This window comes from Pogona vitticeps, chromosome 1 (genome assembly GCF_051106095.1).
Source record: "Pogona vitticeps strain Pit_001003342236 chromosome 1, PviZW2.1, whole genome shotgun sequence".
Classification (NCBI taxonomy): domain Eukaryota; kingdom Metazoa; phylum Chordata; class Lepidosauria; order Squamata; family Agamidae; genus Pogona; species Pogona vitticeps.
This window is the reverse complement of record NC_135783.1, coordinates 69,905,956-69,931,989: the sequence shown is the minus strand read 5'-3', so window position 1 is coordinate 69,931,989 and position 26,034 is coordinate 69,905,956. Positions and strand designations below refer to the sequence as shown.

Sequence of the window (26,034 nt, the reverse complement as noted above, 5' to 3'; positions counted from 1 at the left end):
CTCTAAATAATTAATTGGGCTTTTGTAAAATGGAGGAGTCATAGAAATAATGAGTTTGGTTTGTGTAAACTAGGCCAGTGGTAGAGAGGCGGGCATCTATTAAAGCAGCAATTAACACAAGAGCAAACTGGCAAGGCCTTTCTAAAGAAAGGTCTAGCAGCCCATGGGATTCATCAGCTCAGTATTTTTCACCTGTTGCATGTTTCTGTGGAATTATGCATCCATTCCATACCCTCCTCTTCGGTTCTTTTGCCTCCAGCTTTAATATTTTTTTTTCCTTCCACTATTAAGACTAACAAATACGCTTCTTAAAGTAAGTAAAATGTATGTCATTTAGTGGAAGGGATTTAAAAAAATCTTCCATTTAGGGTTTGACTTATGCTGTAATAAAAATCATGTGCTGTCACATCACTTATGGAAACCCTGATTTATGGCAACTCTTTTCAGGGTTTTCTAGATAGACAATATTCAGAAGTGGTTTACCATTAGAAACAGTGCATTCTTAATTGAGTATAAATCACTTATTTGTTTGTCTGTTTGTTTATTTTGCTGTGATTTCTGTTTACATGTCATTATCTTAAGAGGCAGAGTAGGAGAGTGTCACACCCCCCCAACTCCTCTGTATGTTCTCCCTAACAAACAGATCTGCCTTCGGGCATGACAATTTCTCGTCTCCACTTCTGATGCCACCGGAGGAAATCCTTCCTCAATTACCAATTAGAACCACAGAATCAATCGTGTCAAATATAATATTGCTTATTAATAGATTAACATATTTAAGAATCAAGGAAATCATAGCTGGAATTGTATTTAGTATTCATTAAACTTCATTTAACTTAGAAATGTGCTGGTTACTTTGTAATTAGGTTCAATCACTTTATAACAGTTGCATTCAGTTCTCTTATACGTTTCTTTCCAAGGGTTTCTTTCCAAGAAACTACCTAACTCTTTCCCTAACTCCTGACTGACTGTCCTATCACATCACTAACCGACGCCCCTAACGCCTGGCTAACTGAAATCCTAACTCTAACTGAACTGTAACTGTCCTTCGTTCTCTTCTTATATTTTCGGGTTCTGCCCTCCTGCACAACCATTGGCTACTGAACCAGTATTCCATTGTGATGGACAGGTGTGGTTTCTGGCTTGTCCGTCAGAGAGAGATTTTAAAAAGTCTTCATAAAAGTAAAGGAAATGATAAACTCCTAGTGGGTTTCTTCTCTATAGTAGCTCAACTCCTTTGGTTTTAATTCATAAGGTTAGATATTCTCCAGACTTCTAGCAATTTTTGCTTCTCCTCTGTTTAATGTTTGTAAGCATCTCCTCAAATGTTCAATTTCTAGGGCTGAATACAGAGCACTGGCAAAGCCCTCACTAGAAATATTCTTATATCTCCCCATCACATGATTAAGGTCTGTGAAATTGTTTAAGATACAGGGGGAAAAATCTCTCTCTAATAATACTAGAATCTGTAATCCCCGATGAAGATGACTGGCAGGAGAGTTGTGGCAGACAAAAGAAATTATTTCTTCATATAGCACATGATTTGCTTACAGAATTCACTACCACAAACTGTGATGATGTCCATTAGCTTTGATGGCTCTGAAAGGGGCTTAGGCAGGTTCATGGAGGATCAAAGCATAGCAAAGGCTACAAATCACAATGATGTTGAATAAAGGCTGATGGGGGGAGTAGTGACCAGATTAGGAAAAAAAATGGTCTAGGTAAATGTTGAATTATTGGTGCTTCTCAACTAGTTGAGCATAGCTCTCTGGAAGAGGGTGCCCTGGATTTCAGGAGAGTCATGGGTGCTTTGAAAACAACATAGCCAATATTATAATTTTTATTTGGAAAATGGAGAAAAAAATTGTACCTTTTGACTTATGTGGCTTAGAGTGCAATAATCCATCTTTCCCCCTTCATCTTGTTTTATCTGTACGTTATGCACACTGTAGAGCATCCTTAACTAGGCAAGCAGCATTGAATAAGAACAATTAAATACAAAACTGATAACTTCATAGCAGAAGATGTAGCTTCAGCCCCTAATGGATTAGTTGGATTAGTTATCTAAACATGACTGTAGAGCAATGTATCCTTAATAGGAGGACCAGTTTGTGCTTGTATTTACACTGATTTGCTCTAGAACCCACTTGTTTGTCTTCCTGACAGTCCATGGTATTCGCAAAGGTTTCCTTCAGAATCACATTTCAAACAAATCAATTCTTTTCCTGTAAGCTTTTTTTTACTGTTTAGCTTTCAAACCCCGAGCATGGTGATCGGAAATACAAGAGTGTGGATGATCTTGGTCTTGGTCTCCACTGACACATCCATATACTTTATGGTCCTTTCTCGTTCCTTCACCGGATTGTCTAAAATTAGGAGAGATTTATAAATGAGAAAGCAAAGCAGGGAGAAAAATGAGTACCTTATAACTGTTGCTGTGTAAATTATGGAGATCCATGTTCTTGTTTGGGGGACATTTTTCAATATAAATAATATGGAATAGAGCTTTCACTTCTGAAATAACAATAAGCATGATTTATTTATTTATTTATTTATTTATTTATTTATTTATTTATTTATTTATTTATTTATTTATGCATGCCTTAGGAATTTGCAAGGGAAGTAATATGACACAATTTTTGGAGATTCAAATGTTTTTAACCTTCAGTATCTGGAGAATGAATCACATCAAACTGTCAAAAATGTTTGGGATTGGGACAGGATGATTGTCTCCATTTCCCTGACTAATCTATGCAAGACTATACCAGATGGGTGGGATATAAATAGAATGAATGAATGAATGAATGAATGAATGAATGAATGAATGAATGAATGAATGAATGAATGAATGAATGAATGAATAAATAAATAAATAAATAAATAAATAAATAAATAAATAAATAAATAAATAAATAAATAAATAAAGACTGCCTGGGCACAAATCGGGAGGTCCATAGAACAGTCAGTTACAAAGGAGGGTAACGTCACTGTCCTTTTCCTAATACATATATAACAGGTAATTTTTAGTTTATTGTGCATTGCTGGAAAACAGCTGCTGAACTGCCTTCTTGTGCACATCTAGTTGAAGCACAGCCAGGACCTCCCAAGATTTGTTAGTTGCCAAAGGAATCAGCAGAAATCTGTTTGCTTGTGCTTCAGCGTTAAGGTTCAGAAGCACCAGAGAACACACACTGATGTGTTACAGACCTTCTTGACACAGTTAGATAATCTGCTGCCAGTGGACCTCCATCCCCTATAAGCAGTTCTCATTTTCAGCAGGAGAGGAAGACAGCTGCATCATATTTCCTCACATTGTGTAGAATTTGTTGTTGTTTAGTCATTAAGTTGTGTCTGACTCTTCGTGACCCCATGGACCAGAGCACGGCAGGCCCTCCTGTCTTCCACTGCCTCCCGGAGTTTGGTTAAATTCATGTTGGTAGCTTTGATGACACTATCCATCCATCTCAGCCTCTCCTGTCCCCTTCTCCTCTTGCCTTCACACCTTCCCAGCATCATGGTCTTTTCCAGGGAGTCTTCTCTTCTCATGAGATGGCCAAAGTACTGAAGCCTCAGCTTCAGGATTTGTCCTTCCAGAGAGCACTCAGGATTGATTTCCTTCAGAATGGATAGGTTTGTTCTCCTTGCAGTCCAGGGGACTCCCAACAGTCTCCTCCAGCACCACAATTCAAAAGCATCAATTCTTTGGCGGTCGGCCTTCTTTATGGTCCAGCTCTCACTTCCATACATTTATTTGCCAGGAGGTGATGGGACCAGTGGCCATGATCTTAGCTTCTTTGATGTTGAGCTTCAGACCATTTTTTTGGGTTCCTCTTTCACCCTCATTAAGAGGTTCCTTAATTCCTTCTCACTTTCTGCCATAAGAGTGGTATCATCTGCATATCTGAGGTTGTTGATATTTCTTCCGGCAATCTTAATTCCGGTTTGGGATTCCTCCAGTTCAGCCTTTCGCATGATGTACTTTGCATGTAAGTTAAATAAGCAGGGAGACAATATACAGCTTTGTTGCACTCCCTTCCCAATTTTGAACCAATCAGTTGTTCAGTATGCAGTTCTAACTGTTGCTTCCTGTCCCACATATAGATTTCTCAGGAGACTGATAAGGTGGTCAGGCACTCCCATTTCTTTAAGAACTTGCCATAGTTTGCTGTGGTCGACACAGTCAAAGGCTTTTGCATAGTCAATGAAGCAGAAGTAGATGTTTTTCTGGAACTCACTGGCTTTCTCCGTAATCCAGCACATGTTAGCAATTTGGTCTTTAGTTCCTCTGCCCCTTCAAAATCCAACTTGTACATCTGGGAGTTCTCTGTCTACATACTACTGAAGCCTACTTTGTATGATTTTGAGCATAAGCTTGCTAGCGTGTGAAATGAGTGCAATTGTACGGTAGTTGGAGCATTCTTTGGCACTGCTCTTCTTTGGGATTGGGAGACTGATCTTTTCCAATTCTCTGGCCGCTGCTGAGTTTTCCAAGCTTGCAGGCATATTGAGTGTAGCACCTTAACAATGTCATATTTTAAGATTTTAAATAATTCAACTGGAATGCCATCACCTCCTCTGGCCTTGTTGTTAGCCATGCATTCTAAGGCCCACTTGTCTTTGCTTTCCAGGATGTCTGGCGCAAGGTCAGCAGCCACACTCTCTGGGTTGTCTGGGACATTCGGATCTTTCTGGTATAATTCCTCTGTGTATTCTTGATGTCTTCTGCTTCTGTTAGGTCCCTACCGTTTTTGTCCTTTATCATGTCCATCTTTGCACAAAATGTTCCTCTAATATCTCCAATTTTCTTGAACTCAGGTTTTTCCCTTTCTATTATTTTCCTCTATATCTTTGCACTCTTCATTTAAGAAGCTCCACTTGTCTCTCCTTGCTATTCTTTGGAAGTCCACATTCAGTTTTCTGTAACTTTCCCTATCTCCCTTGCATTTTGTTTCCTTTCTCTTCTCTGCTATTTGTAAGGCCTCGTTGGACAGCCACTTTGCTTTCTTGCATTTACTTTTCTTTGGGATAGTTTTTGTTGTTGCCTCCTGTACAATGCTACCAGTCTCCATCCATAGTTCTCCAGGCACTCTGTCCTCCAAATCGAGTTCCTTAAATCTGTTCTTCACTTCCACTGTGTATTCATAAGGGAATTGGTTTAGATTATACCTGACTAGCCCAGTGGTTTTTTCCTACTTTCTTCAGTTTGAGTTTTGCTATAAGAAGCTGATGATCAGAGCCACAATCAGCTCCAGGTCTTGTTTTACTGACTGTATGGAGCTTTTCTATCTTCAGCTGCAGAGAATATAATAAATCTGATTTTGGTATTGTCCATATGTAGAGTCGCCTCTTGTGTTGTTGGAAAAGAGTGTTTGTGATGACCAGCTTGTTCTCTTGACAAAACTCTATTAGCCTTTGCCCTGCTTCGTTTTGAACTCCAAGGCCAAACTTACCTGTTCATCCTTTTATCTCTTGACTCCCTACTTTAGTATTCCAATCCCCTATAATGAGAAGAACATATTTCTTTGGTGTCAGCTCTAGAAGGTGTTGTAAGTCTTCATAGAATTGGTCAATTTCAGCCTCTTCACCATCATTGGTTGGTGCATAAACTTGGATTACTGTGATGTTGAAAGGTCTGCCTTGGATTTGTATTGAAATCATTCTATCGTTTTTGAGATTGTATCCCAGTACAGCTTTTCCCACTCTTTTGTTGACTATGAAGGCTACTCCATTTCTTCTACAAGATTCTTGCCCACAATAGTAGATAGGGTAATTGTCTGAATTGAATTTGCCCATTCCCATCCATTTTAGTTCACTGACACCCAGGATGTCAATGTTTATTCTTGCCATCTCCTGTTTGACCACATCCACCTTACCAAGGTTCATAGATCTTACATTTCAGGTTCCTATGCAGTATTTTTCTTTGCAGCATTTGACTTTCCTTTCACTTCCAGGCGCGTCCGCAGCTGAGCATCCTTTCGGTTTTGGCCCAACCACTTCATTAACTCTGGAGCTACTTGTACTTGTCCTCCGCTCTTCCTCAGTAGCATGTTTGATGCCTTCTGACATGAGGGGCTCATCTTCCAGCATCGTATCTTTTAGCCTTTTGTTTCTGTTCATGGAATTTTGTCGGCAAAGATACTGGAGTGGCTTGCCAGTTCCTGCTCCAGTTGGATTGCATTTAGTCAGAACTCTCCACTATGACCTGTCCGTCTTCAGTGGCCCTGCACGGCATAGCCCATAGCTTCTCTGAATTACTCAAGCCCCTTCGCCATGACAAGGCAGCAATCCGTGATATCTCAGTGCAAAGCTACCAGTGCCTGCCTCGCCCCCTCAAGTTAAGGACACATACAAACAGGGAACACAAAAAGACAAGTTGATTCATCAAAAAGATTCAAACCAGCCATCCAGTGTTATTGTGCTCACCACTTCATACAAGAAGGTGACACTTTCTTCACAATGCAAGCTTTCATGGAGAAAATTCAACTTCTTCAGTCTGTCACAACCTTTTCATGGATATTGGCTTGTCCACTAAATGGACAGGGTATAGTAAGCAAATAAACAGATAAAATAAATAGTGCAGAATTTGTTTAATTTTTATTGGTCCAATAAACCACCCACACTTACATTTTTGTAACCTTGGGACCACACGGCCTTTTCCTTGTACTTTGTTCACAGTTCATAATGTGCATTTTACATACAATAAATGCACAAAAAAGTCTTTAAAATGCATAAACTATCTTTATGATGCCCCCCCATCGTCAACTAGCAGTGAGAGACTTTATTTTATTTTAATCATTTTTTTCTTTTATCATACAAAAACATAAATCAAGTCAAGATGTGCATTTATAGTAATAACAGCAAACTGGCCCCAACCCTTTAAGCAAGGAGTAGATCTGGCACTGAGCTACATACAAGGTCTGGCATGGCTCTTTGGTCTCAAGAAAGAGAAAAGGAGACATGTGAATAATTGTAAGCTAGAGAGAATTGTCAAATTCACTCCAACTTTTCTCTTGCTCTTTCAGACATATATATGGCATACTTATACTTACCTTGATTGTTCTCCAAATAGCTGAGATCAAGGATGGGTGTTGCTAGCCACTTAAAATATTTGGGACTCAGACTATTAATTATAAATCTGTATACAATATGCAGACACTGCCATAGGACTGTAGTGTGTGGAAATGGATCTAGAATGTGGAGAAACAGATTTGTGGCTGGGAACCTAAGATGATCACCAGCCTAACTTCATCCTGTGAGTGGAGTTTAGTTCATTTGGGAACATACAAGCTATAGACAAAAATATATCCTGATTTCTTAGCAGACTGCTGGATAGTCTGCAGTGAAGTAATAATTTGGCTGCTTGTAATTCAGTAGGGGAAAAAGTTTCCATTTGCTTCATTATGACACATTGGCTACGTTCTTTCATAAATAAATGACACCCCAGGATTCCTCATGGCGGGGAAGGCTCTCTGGCCCCTTTGGGTTAGTTCTAACATTCTTCTTTGGTTTAAGAAGTGAAAGAAACAATTAGCTTTATCCCTGGGCTCTTATTTTATGCATAAATGGTATTTCTTTGTCTCCCACTGAGTTAGCCTTCTGGCATTTCAGCTTTGCTGTGAGTCATTTCTTTCTTCTTTTTGTGGCTATAGTGACTCATTACTCACTGCACAGGCAAAGAAAACAAAATAAGTCCATTTCAAGTCTCTTTGCATTCCAAACTGAAGTCAACAGTTGGCATTTTAATTTGCTTGGTTATTTTTATTCAGTAATAATTGTGCACAGTCAAGTGACTTTATGTCAACCTTTTTCAGGGTTTTCTAGGTAGCGAGTACTCAGACGTGGCGTACTGTTCCCTTCTTTTGGTGCCCTGGGACTGTGCCGCTTGCCCAAGGCCACAGAGGCTGGCTCTTCTAGGATGCACAGTGGGGTATTGAACTCCCAACCTCTGGCCTCACAGCCAGATACCTAACTCAGTTAATTATCCAGCCAGCTCAGTTTTATTTGCAAGACAGATGAAAGCGGCAGGAATAGGCAAAGAGCAGAAATTGAGAAATTAGCTGCATTGTGTATGTGAAGGTGGAGGAAGTTTGACAGCTTGCATTGTCTATAAAAGGGGGGCCTGTGGCTTTCGACTCATTGGTTCTAAAACAGGGGAAGTACCTCAGTGGTAGAATACACAGTTTAGGTGCAGAAAATCTCACATTCTTCAGTGTCTCTAGTGTGCGACCCATTGCTGCTATTTCAGTCTTGGAGCTGGCTGACTGTTGCCTCCTTTATGGTTTTAAACAGCTGGGATCCACACGAATAACTTCTGCCACGTGAAGGAACCAGTGCTCAGGAGATGGGAGAGGGGGAGCTCAGCAGGGAGGTTCAGCTACCTCCATTCCTCTCTGTGAGGAATTGGGCGATGAACAAGTGGAAGCTGAGTGTGGTGATAAGGAACAGCTGTTGCTTTTCTGCATTCATTCCAGCAAGCTAAGAAGGGACCAGGAGATGGAGGGGCAACAGGAGGCATTAGAACAGTCAGGAAGCAAGCAAGCAAACAAGGGTGTGGTAGATGGTGAGGCCGCAGTGGATGGGCAGGCCTGGCAGGAAGGAGCAGCACCAGTACCAGCATCATCACCAGCAGCTACTGCTGGTGACTAACAAACAAATGAGTAATAATAGGTGAAGGGTGTGCAGGGAAGAGTGGCAGCAAGGTGTGGCGGCATGGGCTTATGAGGACAGTTCAGGTGCTGTCCTGGAGGCAAGAGCAGTAATTTGCCGCTTTGACATCCTGCTGCCTGAGGCAGCTGCCTCACTGTGCCTAATTGCAGGGCTGGCCCTGCCCAAGTTCAGTTCCCCTCCAGGTAGCACTTGCAGAGAAAGTTTCATACCTGAAACCTTGGCAGCTGCTGAAAATCAGGTACAGTGGTGCCTCGCTAGATGATGATAATCCGTTCCACTGAAATTGCTGTTTAGCGAAATCATTGTCTAGTGAAAAGCATTTCCCCAATGGAATGCATTGAAACCTGTTTAATGCGTTCCAATGGGGAAGAATCATCATTGTCTAGCGAAGATCAGTCATAGGAAAGCCGCTTTGCGAACCGCCAATCAGCTGTTTAAATAGCTGTTTTGCGAAGCTTAGGTCCCGAAAACACCCGTTTTGCGAGCACGGAGGGAGCTGTCAAAATCGTTGTCTAGCGAAAATCGGTTTGTGAAGCAGGGACCAAACATTGTCCAGCGAAATTCCCCCATAGGAACCACTGTTTTGCGAATCACTATAGCATCGCAAAAAGTCAATGTCTAGTGAAAAAACTGTCATGCGTGGTAACTGTCTAGCGAGGCACCACTGTACAGCAGTGATTTTCAAACATTTTCTCTGTCCCCAGAACATATAAAAATTACTAGGTTTTTCACAGGTGAATTTATAAACCACTAGTTGCTCTACAGATCAAAATGTGTCGTCTTGTCCATCTGATGCAGTGGATGTGTGTGTGTGTTTTGAGCAATGTTCTGTGAATTTACTCGTAAAGTTTATTAGTAGAGTTGTCAGTCAGCATACACATACTACAATGTCTCTGTACTGTAGCAAATCAAGTCTCACACAGATATACCCTGATTAAAATGGCTTTGATCTCTATTATCTGTATTATTGTCAAAGAGATAGTAAGTCAGGTGTAAGGCAAAGCACAGAACCAAGTTTGTGTATAATTTTGGGCGTTCTGCAGCCTCTCAGTAAACTGCACAAGTGGACCACAGTTTGAGGCCCTACTATGACTTTTGCTGAATCTGTTCAAATAAAAGAACCATTCAACAAAATAAAGTTTGTTATGATTATCCTGACATCATTCTTGTTAATGAAGAGTATTTATTAAGTTGAAGTAAAGTGTGAAAATTGGTCCTTGGATTTGCAAAATCTTTCCAGTGTGGTCATTGGTGCTCAAAAAGTTGCTTGACTGAATGCGAACCAATAAAGTGTGGTTTTGACAAAAGGAGGATTTTGGATGACTTGTCTAGCATCATTTTATATCACTGAAGGTTTACTGTGATTAAGAATGACACTAGGTATTATATATTACAGGTGGGAAGGGACCAATATTTTAATCATAAATATAAGCTGACACAGTAACTTTGTGTTTGCCCTCTTAATTCCAGAGTTGTGTCATATGTCTGAAGTGACATCTAAACTTCTCTAAAATGTAGCATAGCTAATGAGAGAAGCAAATTTTCTCAGGACTTACCGTATACAGTATTAGCAGCAAAGGAAGCCATGGCTTTGAGTTTGCAAGAGGAGAGCTGGGCTGTTAGTGATAGGATGCTAAGAGTAGCATTGCTAATTCTCAAGTATTTTGTGATGAGTGCCCCACTCTGTGCCTTCCTGTGCATTTGTGGAAACTTCACAACCAAGCTAAACATATGTAGTCTTGCTTCTAAGGTACATGGTTGTAAAAAATGCCATTGGTCTGAAGATATTTTTTTATTTCTGCAGACTATCTATTTAGACAATGACGTTTCTTCGTTTGTTCAAATTAGAGGTTCTGTTCCATTGTTCTGGGAGCAACTTGGACATCAGGTAAATAGCACAAATCATTAACAAGTCTAATGGTCTGTTTAATGTTTCTACAGAGTTGGTATTTCAGCACTTGAAACCTTGGTGATTGATGATGCTGAACAATTGTCTTGTTCTCATTTAATGGCTGTGATGTCATCCTTCTCATAAAAGCAGGGATCACACTGTTACCTCCGAGGAAAGTACCACAGAGCTCTGTTACTATAGCTAAAAATGAGCTCTGAACTGCATTCAAAGGAAAACCTGAAATGGAATAAAAAAAGGCATCAGTCTGTATAACAGCTCTGAAAAATCCTGTGTTCCAGGCTTTAACTACCTTTTTAAAAAGTATTAAATAATCAAATGGTTCTCTTTTTTTTTTATAGCTAGAATACCTTGGAATACTTCTTATATTAGTGCTGTTATTTGGACGTATAAAACCTGGATAGCTAAAACAGCAGTAACTGATGAACTTACTTGAGCTGTTTATTCTTTTTATCTCAGGAGTTTAGGCATGGTTCATGTCTTAGGGTTGCAATTATATCTGTGTAGGTGCTGAGGTGGTAAACTGTCATGCTTAAATGGACTCTTGAGTCTGTGATAGGTAATCCAGGAATTTAAAAAAAAAAATGGAATACAGTGGTGTTTCCTACAGCAAATGCATTAGGTAACTACAACTTCACAAGTGACATTTTTAATTGTGAAAGATCTTGTTGACAGTTGGAGAACCACTGCGTCCCCAGGTATACTTGGACTAAAACTGCCAGAAACCTTCACCACTAGCTGTGCTGGACAGGATTTCTGGGATTTGCAGTCTATTTGGAGACTTGAAGTTGAAAACCAGTGTAATAGAGAGATGTTTTCTTTGAATAAAACAGGAACCATATATTGATTCAAATTAAAAGAACTGTCTTATTTTTTTCCCCATTATTGAACACTTAGGTTGGGTCCCGGCATCTGAAACTTACTAGAGGCCTAGAAGCAAATGCCCCTGCTTTTGACAAGTATGTTTAATTACGGTAATCCTAATAGTGGAAAAAGATCTAATATCACTCTGATTCTAGGCTAGCCCAGGACACAAATATGGTGCTACATTCTTCAAATCCTTCCTCAAAATTCACCTTTTATGTACATCTTTTTATCAGCTTCTTTTTACCAGTCAGAATATTACCCTTAACCATGATTATATATGGTCTGGTCTGTGGGATCACCTGTCTACCTTCCAGACCCTTTCTAATTGCACATGAATTCTCTGACATTATTTCTTGCATCTGTCTTTGAAGCAGGAAAAATGGTAGCAAAGAGCGTGTGTGCGCGTGCGTGCATGTGCTCACGCACACGCATGCAGGTGCATGCACACATGCTTCCATGTTTACCGTTAAAATAAGTTGTCTCTGTTGTGGCTGTTGCATGTGAAGACTGCAGTGTTAAGAGGTGTACAGATTTATGTTTTTGGACTAAAACCCCCTAGACTTACAGCTGTTTAGAGAATTCTGGGAGTTGCACTCAAAACTACAATTCTGCGCGTCTCTGTTTAACAGGTTTATCAGTATGATTGTTTATCTAAGATGCAATGAGAAGAACACCTCAAAATAGCCCTGCCTTTCTGAGTCTTTTCTTTCACAAGGTTTCTACATACTCATCTGCACAGGCCCTTAGTTTAATTTAGAACACTATTCTTTTCTTGAATTTCTTGTTGCATAATAGTCATGTGAGTTGATGTTAGATGAGTGATCTAAGTGGTGAATTAGTGAATTGTGAATTAGTGGCAGTTGGCCACAATTTATGTCATTGCATTAAAGCAGGCATGATAACTATGGGATTCTAGCTACTGTTTTTCTAATTGCTCAGCTTCTCAGGAATTGGTAAAGCTCTGTAAATTCCACAAGTGGTGTGCAAGAGGTGATGTTTGGCTGATGAGATAGAAGATAATCCTGCTGGTAGAACAATTTAGTAAGCCGATCTTGTTTTAAAAGTTCTGTCGTTTATGTGGTAAACTAATCTCTCATCTTATTACATGGACTTTAAGAAGCGTTGCATTTGTATTTACTATGTATTAAGCCAAAACAACATTTTGCTGCTTTTGCAGGCATATGATGCTTCTGAAAGAACAATATGGTAAACAAGTGATTGTTAATCTTTTAGGAAGCAAAGGAGGAGAGGAGGTCCTCAACAGAGCTTTCAAGGTAAAAATAACACCGGGCTATGCTTAATATCTTGCTGGTCCTGCAAAAAAAAATGTATTCCTGTGAGGCTAATTCTTGTTGTTAGCATTATAATAACAGTTCCTTTAATTGGGACCTGAGAGATCTGGCAACATTTACCTGTATTTTTCGCTCCATAAGACGCACCTTTCCATAAGATGCACCAATTTTTTAGGAGAAGAAAACAGGAAAATATAATCTGTTTTCTTCGCTCCATAAGACGCACAGACTTTCCACCCCCCCTGTTTTGTGGGGAAAAAGTGCATGTTATGGTGCGAAAAATACGGTATATGAATAAATATTGACTGTTCTGCTAAACGTGTGGCCCACCCTTTTCAGATCTCCACAATCACTCTTATATCTTTCATAGTAAATGCCAATATGAGTTAATTTATTTGAGCATGATGGACATTCCCCAAGGAAGAGATTATTTTATTGAAAGCAGGGCATATCAGATTGTACCCTGGGTATTTTAGATATATTTTTAAATGTGCTTTGAAATGTCCAGCATAGTTATCACACAATGAAGAAATGTACTAGGTTTATGCCTGCTAAGAGACCATCGTCGTCATTTAGTCGTTTAGTCGTGTCCGACTCTTCGTGACCCCATGGACCAGAGCACGCCAGGCCCTCCTATCTTCTACTGCCTCCCGGAGTTGTGTCAAATTCATGTTGGTTGCTTCGCAGACACTGTCCAGCCATCTCATCCTTGGTCGTCCCCTTCTCTTGCCATCACACTTTCCCAACATCAGGGTCTTTTCCAGGGAGTCTTTTCTTCTCATTAGATGGCCAAAGTACTGGAGCCTCAGCTTCAGGATCTGTCCTTCCAGTGAGCACTCAGGGTTGAGCTAAGAGACCATAGGGTTCTGCAGAAGCTCAACTATGTTGATGGAGATCTTCATAGCACCTCCATTTTCAGTTTTTTCAGATTTCCTGGATTCTGAGGGAACTTCTGCTTTGATATTGGGGAAAGGGGCTAGGAAATATTCAGTTGGAGATGGGGAGATGCTGAAGGAAAATGGGAAAGGATACTAGTGCATGAAGGGCCCAAAGAGCTGTTTGACTGTTAGTCTTCCTGACTGCCTTAGGTGTTCCTGAGTAAGATGGTACATCTCCTCCCTTCCTCTTATGTGGGATTATAGGATTAATTTTTACAGTGGACCTTCACCATTCTAGAAGAATGCTAATTAATAGGAATATTTGGTTCAGTTGAACCAGAGCACCTTATATTGCTGTGCTCCTCATCTTTATAATTGATTTTTGGGGAGAGCAGAATACCAATGCCTTATATTGTGTCACATTCCTGCCTTCTGGTACAGAAAAACCTCTGTGATGCTTACAGTGTGGTGTTGAGACCCAGGAGCCCTAGATGTGGGGATGTTATAGCATTTCCTTGTGTGATGTATGAGTAGTAATGCAGGGGTGTCTACTGATAACATGTTCCAGTTGTGAATTCATGGACTCTCCATGTGGGGGCAAGAGGCCATCCCTTCCATTAGGCTGGTTGAGGTTCCTGCCTCAAGAAGCAGACCGCAAGAAGTGGTGAATGCCCTTCTCCTGCTGGGACACTCCTTTGTCACTCTGGAGAGACAGGGTGTTCAGAAAGAGCTACCAAGTTACCTCCATTTTCACCTTCTGAGGGAGAGGACAGGCAGTTGTGGCAATGAGGAGCAATGTCATTGATGGGTGGTGTCAGTGGAGGGCAATGGCTATTCTCCTCCCATCTCAAGTGGTGGTAGAATTCAGGCTCTCCAGTGGTGGGTGGACATTGACCCCGACAAAGCACCAATAGGTTCACATTGGCAGTATTTTCAGGCATGCTGAAAATGGGCTGGCCATGTTTTATTCTTTAGGTTCTTCCTCCCAGGCTGTTGTTTTGCTGGCACAGCAATGGCTGTCTCTGGTGTAATGTTAAGTGTAGGATTGTTCTGTCAGCATATTTCCTACTTTCTTTTCTGTCTTTCAGTAGTATCTTTAAATTCAGATAGAGATGTTCATTTGTAATTTGCCTGGAATATCAACAGTTAACACAGCTGGGTACAAACACTGAAGAATGATTCATGCTGAAATAGTGGCAGTTTAGTCTGATGTCCTTCGCAAGCACACTACCAAATGCAGCTGTCTGCAAATAGATACTGAAGAGCAGGCTGTTACCAAAGAAACAGATCTGACAGCTGTAACAAACGGACTCTCTGCTAGTTCTAAACAACCCTACATACTGCAGGCCGTGCGGAAAGCATTTGTGCTTCTGAACCTGTTTTTGAACGTATCTAGTTGAACTTTAAAAAATGGGCAATAATAATGATTCCTGAGGGTGAAGCAGAGGACTAATGATTGTGTGCCATCAAGTTGATTTTGACTTACAGTAACCCTTGTTAGAATTTCTTTGGTATAAAGCACTGGTTCTTAACCTTGGATTACTCAGGAGTTTTGGACTGCTACTCCCAGAAGCCTTCACCACCAACTGTGCTGGCTGGGGTTTCTGGGAGTTCCAGTTCAAAAACAGCCGAGTAACAAAGGTTAAGAACCACTGGACTGACAAATAGTTTACAAATCCCTTCTTCTGGGCGTGCTTGAGGACTGTGCAGGTTGCCTAAGGCTTTCCTGGGAGGCATGTGGGGAATTGAGCTCATGATCCCTGGCTCTACAGCCATGTACCCCAATCCACTGAGCTATCCTGCCAAAAAAAAAAGAAAAAGGGGGGTGCATTTTAAAATATTCAGTGGATCTACTTCTGACCAATTTCACAAGTCATTCTAGGCAGCTGTATGTAATTCATCAGCAGTTCAATATATTTTATTGCAAATATATCTACAGATGAAAGAAGCAATAGGAGAACTTTTTATTCTTTTTCCCTTTTTAACTTTTTGCTATTAGAAGTTGCTGTGGGCATCATCCCATGCAGCAGACACACCGATGATTAATTTTGATTACCGACAGTTTGCAAAAGGTGGGAAAATGGAGAAGCTGGAGAATTTGTTGGGGCCTCAACTGAAGTTGCATTGGGAAGAATTAGGCATCTTCACAAAAGGCGAGAACATAAGTTCTTGGTGAGTGTCTTGGGTCCTTGACCCACCACATCTTTCTGCATTTTCTCTCAAGTTTCTCATGGTCAGACTCTATGGCTATGGGTAAGGGTTGTGCACTCTGGTTTGCAAATTACTTAATGGTAGCAATTTGAACTTGTCAGATCAGATAGTCTGATGCCTGAATGCCTCCATAAGAGCCTTATAGACCTTTAGGAAGAATCAGAAGCCTGTGTTCATCACAGCTGGCATTTGTCCCTGAAAAGGGTTGATTCCAGACTGAAACCAGATAACTATTTTCAATCATATCAAAATTCACTTGGGTATCAAAGTAAAATATATAGTTTCCTTGTTACAATGATTCTTGGCAGCATCAGCTTGTCCATTTCTACAAGCTTTATTCATATATATTGCTTCTATGTTCCATATGTGTAAAATATTTCAGAGTTGTTGAAAACATGTAACCAGAAGTTACAGGCATGTTTCAGTTAGACAGAAATCAGTCTTACAGCTATGAAAAACTATAAGCACAGATGCTGAAAAATGTATGAAAACTAAATTTAAGTTGCAGGCAAATACTTAAGTGACATTCTAATCCAGAACACAGATACATAAAAAGTATAGTAAAAATATCAAAAAGCATTTTAATTACATTCTAAAAATGCAGAGGCTTTTAGCCTATGAAGACACATTGAAAAAGCAGATACAGTAATACATCATTAAAAAGTAAAAAGCATTGTAATTTAAAGTAATCTTTAGCATTTAAGTATATTACTGGACGGACATAAAAAGAATTCTTAGTGCTCACTCAATTAAGATCGTTTGAATCAATGGAGGAAAATTCATGTCCTTGTCTGTTACAAGGTGTTGTTGTGAGCTGTGCTGCTACATATTGCTACTCTTTGAGGTCTGGTGCCCAGTATTAGTGTTGTTGGTATCTGGTATGTGTGGTATGGCATCGTCTTCTTGTGCATGTGTACTGTATCTCTTTGCCTCCCTCTATTTATATTTCTTCAAATTGTTTACATTTCCCTTCAGATGCAAACAACAGAATTTTGCTGGTATAGTAAATTACTGATCTCTACAAATGATCAGAATTTTTTTCAATGGAAATCTCTCTTATTTATTTTATTTTTATTCAATTTCTATACTGCCCATCTGGCTATAAGGCCACTCTGGGCAGTTCACAACATGATAAAACCAACAAATAACACTTTTTAATGAATTCATAATATAATAGTACAAAAATCAATTTAAACATATCACTCAACTTAAACTAAAAAAGAAAAACTAATAAAAAGATAGCATAAAAATAATAAGACAAGATGGTGGGGTGACAAAATATAACTCTTGTAACTTATCCTTTGTTTTGACTATTCCCCACACTTATGGGAATAGTAAGTTACTTAGGTACCATTTTACCAGCTAGGCAAAATGCCGTGTGCATAAAGTGCTGGTGGACTAAGTTGGTCAGGTACTAATTTGCTTTGTCTGCCACTTTAGGATGCTTATAATTTGTGTACATGTCCAGCTATCAGCTATTGTATATTGACCTTTCTCCCAGACTTGATTGGAGAGCTTGCTAATTGTCCTGTAGTAACTTTTAATAAACTGTTGTTCAAACCTCATTTGTAAAGCCCAGTGTATGTTTTCAAGGTTGCAACAGTCTATGCATACAAAATGTCAAATTTTAACAAACTGACATGTTTTCACTTCTGCTTCTGGGACTCTTCAGAGTGATGCAGTGGAACTGGAAGACCTTGACTAGAGTGTCTCCTTTGGTGAGCTTAGATAGCTGTTCTCTCTCACTCTCGGTTGCTGTTTGTAAAAGAAGTAAAATTATGAGGGGTGAAACAATTACAGGCAACTGATTGTTCCGAGCTGTTGGTGATCCTAGTTGTGTAAACCCAACCAAGTGCAGCAAGTTGGTTCAGTGAATCCCATGTGGAAAGCCACTTTTTTGCTGGAGCAAAGGACTCCTATCCCTGCCTTCTATGTACTTCTGATTTTTACTCGTCTTGGCAGAAAAAAATTGATTGTTTGTGAAATGCTAATTTTTCAATGCTAACGTTGTTTAGTGATTTACTAAATCTTTAGGAAAATAGCCAGTGTTAAATCTTTTAGTTCTTTGACTTGGTTTTTGAAGTCAACAGATGGGTACCTTGCGAACGAATTGCCTGGATTGTCTTCATCGAACTAACACCGTACAGTCCTTCATAGCACTTGAGGTGAGTCAATCCATCAGACATCTTTTGTCAAGAGTGGGTGACATCTACTTCTTGTGTTCTCCAGAGTTCCGTCACCATCAAGTCCACCCGAAACAAGAACAATCACACTCCTAGGTACTTCCAAGAGTCACAGTTCTTCTCTAAACAAAGGCTGGGACCTTAATAAGTGAAAGGACACTGCTTCCCTATTTCTTCCACAGTAAAGTATAATTTTTGGTCACTTCTGCACACCAGAACACATTTTCAGTGGGGATGTGGCAGAATTGCCCTTCAGTCACCCAGAGTTGCCTCTCTTATCTGAATGCTTTTCTCCCCCACCATGCACACATTTTAATTATAAAGACTATTACAAATGTATTTTTTTCTGAAAAAGGTTAATTAAGGATTATTAACAAACATTGGGTATGATGCAGGAGGGGAACTTCTCTAGTTCTTTCATTCTTTGTTCTTTTTCTAATTCAGGTTCTGCTTACTCAGCTAGAGAGTCTCGGATTAAACTCCAAGCCTATAACTGAACGCTTTCTAGAATCATATAAGGCAATGTGGGCCCTCAATGGACACAACCTGCGTAGGATTTTTACAGGCAGACGTGCCTTGGAAGGAAAAGCTAAGGTACAAGAGAAAGAAAGTGAGGCCCATGTGTTTTTTTGAAGTTATTACTATGAATTAAAGTTACATTATTATTTTAATTTTTATTACACAGGTGGGGAAACTTAAGGATGGTGCTCGTTCAGTATCACATACTTTTCAGCCAAACTTCTTTGATGGGGTGAAACAAGAAGCCATTGACTTACTGCTCATGGGCGATCACTGCAGTGACGACTATGCAGATAAAGAACGAATGCTAATGGACCATACCGCGCTGCTGAGTAAGCAAGAGGCTGATCTCCGTTGAAATTTTGGTAACAGTGTGCAGCTAACTAGTGGCTAGGATATTTTCTAAAATATCAGGTATTAAACAGTCACCTGGAAGAGTTAAATATTTTGGATGCAATATGGACTATTTATGTAAGTTAAACGTTTTAACTCCACTGTTAAATTTCAAAGAATTTCTGTTTTGTCACACACGTAGCAATATAGGAGGCTTGAAAAAAGGAAAAGGTGCTAAAATTACAAAAGTCCAGTTGCATGTTTTTACACCCCAAGCTCTGTGTCAGCCAGACAGCCATCAATACTGCTTCTCCTGTCTTTCTTCAGTTATAAGGGAACATAGACCAGTTGATTTGCAGGTTGCCTTATAGTCTGAAACATTGCTTGTTTCAGTCCTGGGAGACATGGCTCTCTTATGGTGAGCAAAACAATGATGAGGAGCTAATTTTGGTATCTAGTAGTTTTGATACCCAGTGTGGTGTAGTGGATAGAGTGGTGGGCTAGGGCTCCAAAAACCGAGGTTTGAGTCTCTGCTCAGCCCTGGAAACTCACGGGGGGGGGGGGAGTGGAACTGGGGAAACCATTCCTTAAACATCCCACTTACCTTGAAAGCCCTGTTAGGGTCAGTATAAGTCAGTTCCAACTTGACAGCGCATAACAACAGCAACAATTTTGATATCAGTTCTAGTGATTTGTGTAATCTATTTTATTTCATGGTACAAAATTCCCCCTCCCTTTCCCCCCTTTCTTTCCATCAGTGACTCCAAGCATTCTGAAAGCTATGTCAGATCGTCAATTTGAATTCACTAAATTCAAGAGAGTCCGTGTTGCCATGGGGACCTGGAATGTAAATGGAGGCAAACAGTTTAAGAGCAATATCCTTGGTACCAGTGAATTAACAGACTGGCTACTGGATTCTCCTAAACTCTCTGGGGTGTCAGAATTTCAAGGTAACAAAGAGCACTCGCTATGTCTAGAACAATGACAGCTTTCACATGTATACATTCTGCCTCTTTTCTTGCCATTCCTTTCTCTTCTACACCTACACACACATATATATGTGTTCCTACGAGCATTCCCTTTGGGCTAATTGACTCCCTTGTGGAGTATCGCCATTATTGTGACACTTTAATTCTACCTGGAAACTTCACATTCTATTTGCAGAAAATCAAAGACAATTTAGTTAATAGGAAAGTCTTAAAATGTTTCTCTGCCTCTCCCTCTCAATTATATCAATTCCCCATTTGTTACTGCTCTTCTGAACCTTCCAGAAAGCTGAAATTCAATGCACAAATAAAGCAAGATGCCCCAATTAATTTTAAAAAAGTCTGAAAGCAGTGTTTCAAAATCTGTCAATCAGAACTTCAGACATGACGTAGAGGGAAACTGTCCAACATGGGGCAACCAGGATATAAAGTGAACAAAACTCTGGTGTGCAGAATATCTTTCCCTTTCTCTGTGCTCGAATCATGCCTGTATAGTGGAGAGGGGCAGCTTTCAGTGGAAACTCATGATCAGTATCCATGCCTACGGAATATTAGCATCTCTCTCTCTCTCTCTCTCTCTCTCTCTCTCTCTCTCTCTCTCTCTTTCTCTCTCTCTCTCTCTCAAATGACATGAACGGACAGAGTATTGAATGAATTTGTGTTGGTTTCTTTCTCCTGTTACACAGATGACCATTGCCCTGCTGACATATTTGCTGTCGGATTTGAAGAGATGGTGGAGTTAAATGCTGGGAATATTGTGAATGCTAGGTAGGCTGAAACTGTACGGTTGACATTCAAACTTTGTACTGGTATGGTTGCAAATATTTTGTGTACTTCAGGTGGAGATAACCACCATAGTCCATGCTGTGATAATTCCATTTTCTGCATTTTACAGTGTACTGCCTTTGAAAATGGTACGGAAATACAGTTGGTCTGAAACATGGGTCAGACTGGAAATCTTGATCCTATTTATAACTGCATTAGCAGCAGTAGTTTTCTATTTTTCTCATGGCCCAATTTGAAGTGTTGTTTTTAATCTTAATTTTTAGAACCTTAACAATTTTGGACCCCAGATATTTGAAAGAGGGCCTTCCATATATCTACACAAACCATGAGATGGTTTTTAGGGACTCTGTTGTAGGAAAAGTGAGATGTGTGACTAGTTGTGGCAGACCATTGTCAATGGTGCAAAATGATGGTGGCATGTCCTTCCCAGAGAGGCCTCTAGGAAGCTAATACCCTGGGAGAGAGAAACAAATTTCAGAAAGATCTTGATAGGCCTAGAGAATGAGATGAAAACAAAAGAATGAAATTTAACACTGCTAAGTTCTACACCTGGAGGGGGGGGAACCAAACACACAAGATGAGATATACTTGGATTAATAATGCTTCAAGCAAGAAGGGTCTTGGAATTGCTGTAGATCACAAGCTGAGTATGAGCCAACAATGTGATATGGCTGCAAAAATGGCAAATGTTATTCTAGACTGCATTATAGTCTCCATATCCTGTGAACTACTAGTTCCCCTTTGTTAAGCACTGTTTAGGTCTCACGTACAGTATGCTGTCCAATTCTGGACATCCACAGTTTAAGGGGGATGCCAACAAACTGAAACAAGTTCAGAGAAGGGCAACAAGGATGACCAGGGGACTTGAAACCAAGCCCTATGAGGAAAGACTGAAAGAACTGGGAATGTTTAACCTTGCAGAAGAAGACTGAGGGGAGATATGATAGCACTACTCAAAAATTTGAAAGATTGTCATAGAGAGGAAAGGCAGGATCTGTTTTTGATCATCCCAGAGTGCAGCATACATAATAATAGGCTTGAGTTACAGAAAGCCAGATTTCAGTCAACTGTTAGAGCAGTACAGCAATGGAACCAGTTACCTCAGGAGATGTTGGGTGCTCCAGTGCTGGATGCATTTAAGAGAAAATTAGACAACCAACTAGCAGATATCCTTTGATTTGGATTCCTAGATTGAGCAGGAGGTTGGACTTGATGGTCTTATAGGCCCCTCCCAACTCCATTATTCCATGAGTCTATGAAAGTTTTATGCTGTAAATCAGGGGTGTCCAACCTTTCACCTTCCCTGGGCCACATTAGAAGATGAAAATTTGGTTTGGGCCGCACATAAAATAAAATAACAGTAACGATACCTGATCATCCAATTTGTCAGCACAAACAAGAATTTCCACTAGTGACACAGAAGCAGGAATGTGTTCTTTTCATGAGTTAACTAAAGAATGAGGAAGACATGTAGTTTTGTGCAGTGTGTGTGAGAGGGGGGGGGGCGAACAGGGCATTGGAAGCAAAACGAATGGTGAAAAAAAGTTAACAAAACCTCAGTTTAAAAAAGGATGGCCCTCTTCTCCCCCCAAAAAAAGAATCCAAAAGGCCCCATGGCCATGCGTGGGGGAGAAATCTCTTGGTGTGGGGGTGTCACCTGGAGAGTCGGTCTAGAGGTGGAAAAAGGAGGGAGGGGGCAGGGAAGACGGAAGGGGGGAGAGAATAAAGTGGGGGGAAAAGTGGGGAAGAGACCCAGTCACCGCCTCTCCTTCCCTTTGGAAACCCCCCCTGAAGGAAAGGAAGCCAAAAAAGAAAAGGGGGGTCTCTATGCAGGAGGGAAAAAAACCCACCATCCCCAGGATGATTCCCTGCATGTGGCATGAAGGGGATCCTGGCGAGCTTCCTTGTTCCACCCCCACCTCCGGTGAGATCATGACCCCTCACGGAAGAAAGAGGGGGAGGGGGAGGAAAAAGGGGAGTCCTTTCCTTCCACGTGGAGCAATGCGGGGTCCCTAGGGAGTTGGGGGGCTAATGTTCATTTTTGGAAATCCCCTCCAACCCACACAAACACACACACACTCTCAAAATGACCTCACCCACCTCCTTCCAGATCCTCTGGCAGGAAAAAGAGCAAAAAGCAGTGCGTGCGCGCTTCCGTGAAGCCAAAGAAGCCCCCTTTGTTTTTACCACTGCAACCTTTCCCAATCTGGCACCCTGCAGACTGGCTGCGGATGATAGTAGTTGTAATTCCGCTCATCTGCAGGGACCCAGTTGCGAAGGTGTGAGTTTTGCAGTAGGTACACACCTCTCCAGCACGATAAAGGGGGGGGAGGGGCTGCTGGGTCCTGTAATACAGAGTCTCAAGCATTACATCCGTGCCCAGGGGAACACTTTTCAAGCATGTCCCCATAACAAGGCTTCCCCCCCCCCCGCTTCCCTTTTCCCTGACAAGCCACAAAGAACCCCATAACACTTCCCATCCTTTTCCTGAACAGGCGAGCCATGCTTAAAGGGTGCCTTTCTCAATTTCTCCCCAAGAGAAAAGCAGAAGCAGCAGGGCAGCCCCTCTCCACCCGTGCGGACTGAGGCGGAGATCATGGAAAGGGCAACCCCCAGGTCCTCCCTGTTCCAAACGTATTGCCTCAACCCCGTTCGGGGGGGGCGGGCGTTTCTCTGCAGAGCCAAGGCGACGCCTCCTGCACTCCAGCAGGGTGGAGGCAAGGCCCGGCCGGGCCTTTTGTTTTCTCCCAGCGGGGAGGGAAGAGGAGGGGACGGGAGGCAGCGGCTCCACTGCATTGCGGCTTGCAAACAGCCCTGGGAGCCCAAGCAGGAAGAAGCGGGGAGGGAAGACGAGGGGATGGGCTCCCAGGGCTGTTTGGGAGCTGGAACGCAGTGGAGCCGCTGCCTCCCGTCCCCTCATCTTCCCTCCCTGCTTCTTCCTGCTTGGGCTCCCAGGGCTTTGCGCTGCTTCCCTCTTGCCTGGCAAACTGGGGTGCTTCTCTGCAGAGCCAAGGCGATGCCTCCCGCACTCCCACTGGGCGGAGGTAAGGCCCGGCTGCACCTTTTGTTGTTTTTCTCCCAGCGGGGAGGGTAGAGGAGAGGACGGGAGGCAGCGGCGCCACTGCGTTCCCGCTCCCAAACAGCCCCGGGGGCCCAGGCAGGAAGAAGAGGCCGACCGCAGGGGAGAAGGGTTGGGTCGCGTGGCAGCGGCGGCGACGCACCTGCCCTGAATGAGCTCAGAGCTGGGCCGCATTACAAGCTGACCTGGGCCGCATGCGGCCCGCAGGCCGCGGGTTGGACAAGCCTGCTGTAAATGATCCAAAAAACAAACTTAATGGGTAGCTTTATATAAATATAAATGACAAAAACATCCATGTGCATCACCTGTTGATCTCAGTGATAGCATTAAACATTAATATTTGAAGTTCCATTAGTTAATAATATCTGATACCTAATGAGAATTTTATCACGATACCAACTCAAACACTTTCCTTTCAAAGCGGGAAGTTCATACATTTAGCTGCAAGTCATCCTTCGTTCATATGTGAGCCAACATTTAAATAATGTATATTAAATGCCTGGCAGAGAGACAGATGAGAGCAAACACGGGGCTCGAAAGCACACGTGAATGCCTGGACAGAGAGTAATCAGGAGGCTGCACACGCTAAAATGGGCTGAGTGAGTCCTGGAATTCAGCTAGCCAAGCTACAAGCCTCCTTCTTACAAGTCTGCCCACATAAGAACACCCTTGTACTCTCAGATATTACTGAAAGAAAAACATGTGGGCTTTGTAGTCCTTAGACTTAACTAGCACCACAGGCAGGACTCCTTAAGTATGCTAGGCCGAGGCAGCACTCTCAGATGACCCTAAGACAAGTGTACTGTTCAGGAAACCAATTGATTTTTATAGTCATTATTTTATTAAAAAATAAGCATGTTTCTAGGTATTAAATCCAAACTAAGCCAAGGCAAGTAAATAAGCATTGTGTTAGTTATTTACAACTCTGTAGTGAGGCAAAGAAAACATGAAAAATAGAAAAGTGTTCAAAAACCTTACAAGAATACAAAAAGCCATTAAAAAGAATAACAACAGGTCCAGTCAAGTAATTCATCAGGAAAAACAAAATAATCCAAACATGTTATAAAAAGGCTATAGTCCTCAGTGATCCTGTAGAATAAAAATCCTGTACCAAAAAGAAAAATTCAGTAAATGTCCCATTGTCCTTAGAAAAGTACAAGAGCATAGTCCATATGAAGTATTCCAAAAGTAAGAGCCCATAGAGAAATAATTCATAGGAAATAGTCTTAAAGAAATAGTCTTTAGGAAATTGTTCATAGGTCCAAGGGTAATCCAGTATAACATAAAAATCAGTCCATGTAATGAATGGTCACGATAGACTTCAGGGTTGGTCATGAAAGACATTAGAATGAGTCACGAATGACATGAGGATAAGTCACGAGTGACAATGTCCATAGGCAAAAAGTTCCTTTTTCAAGAGTAACTGGCAAGGGCTTATCGTACCTTCCTACGATGTCATCCAATCAGAGTTTGTTACTAGGCAAACAGTCCTGGTACACCACATGACTTCTTTCCCATACACACCAGATGTTATTTGGGTTACTGTGGTTTAGCAAAGAGTCACAACAATTCCCATCTATCTAATCACTCCAAGTTCTTTCTCAGGCTCTCAGAATAACATTCTCTCTGCTTGCACTAGCAAACAACTTGTTAGCATAGCATGTCAGTATTATACAGATCCGTTTATACAGAGAACAAGAAGGATCCTCTCTTGCTCATTTCTTAATTACAAAACCAATATTCCTTACAAGATTTTAACCCAAAAACCCATCTCATCAAAACAGAGAGTTAAAAATACAAACTTCCTTGATTCTCTATAACTTAAACTATCATTGTCTGTCTGACTGGATGAGGGAACTGGGAAAGTTCTTAGAGTGGACTTCATCTTATGCTATGGCCTTTGCTGAGTGAATCCGATGCACAAATGCCATATTCATATCTGCTTACACAATGGCTCAAAGCCTGTTGACAAAGCTGCACCACACAGCCAGGAAGGTGTCATCAGCTGTGGTCTTGCTGTGGCTGTCCTAGAGCCCTACCTCAGAGTTTATCGTCGGCTTCCTTGGCTGAAGGTATTGGGCTACAGATGCCCATCCTGGAGGGGAACTTAAAGAGACTGTGTTTTGGAAGAGCAGAGGCAGAAAAGACAAGAAAAGAGTGAACCACCAGAGACTGTCATTTGGGTCGGAAAGGGAGAGAGGTTTTGAAAGGAAAGGAGAAAGGGGAGAGTTAGAAACTGAGGAAGAAGCATGTTGGGTGAAGAAGGAGTGGAAGAGAAAGAATGATAGAAAGCCATCTTACTGTATAGAGATGGAAGAAAGAGA

General features: G+C 41.3%; 1 protein-coding gene across 2 annotated transcripts in view; it reads left to right on the top strand.

Annotated features, from left to right (window-relative positions):
• The window catches only part of SYNJ2 (synaptojanin 2), an 81,656-nt gene that overhangs the window by 27,425 nt on the left and 28,197 nt on the right, over positions 1–26,034 (top strand). The window contains exons 5-13 of one of the 2 annotated variants that reach the window (XM_072994791.2): positions 10,472–10,555; positions 11,474–11,535; positions 12,621–12,717; positions 15,613–15,785; positions 17,908–17,989; positions 18,452–18,601; positions 18,693–18,858; positions 19,618–19,809; positions 20,532–20,613. In XM_072994791.2, coding sequence (XP_072850892.2) covers positions 10,472–10,555; positions 11,474–11,535; positions 12,621–12,717; positions 15,613–15,785; positions 17,908–17,989; positions 18,452–18,601; positions 18,693–18,858; positions 19,618–19,809; positions 20,532–20,613 — 1,088 coding nt within the window. The remainder of the gene's footprint in view (positions 1–10,471; positions 10,556–11,473; positions 11,536–12,620; positions 12,718–15,612; positions 15,786–17,907; positions 17,990–18,451; positions 18,602–18,692; positions 18,859–19,617; positions 19,810–20,531; positions 20,614–26,034) is intronic. The other variant, XM_072994793.2, reaches the window with a different exon arrangement.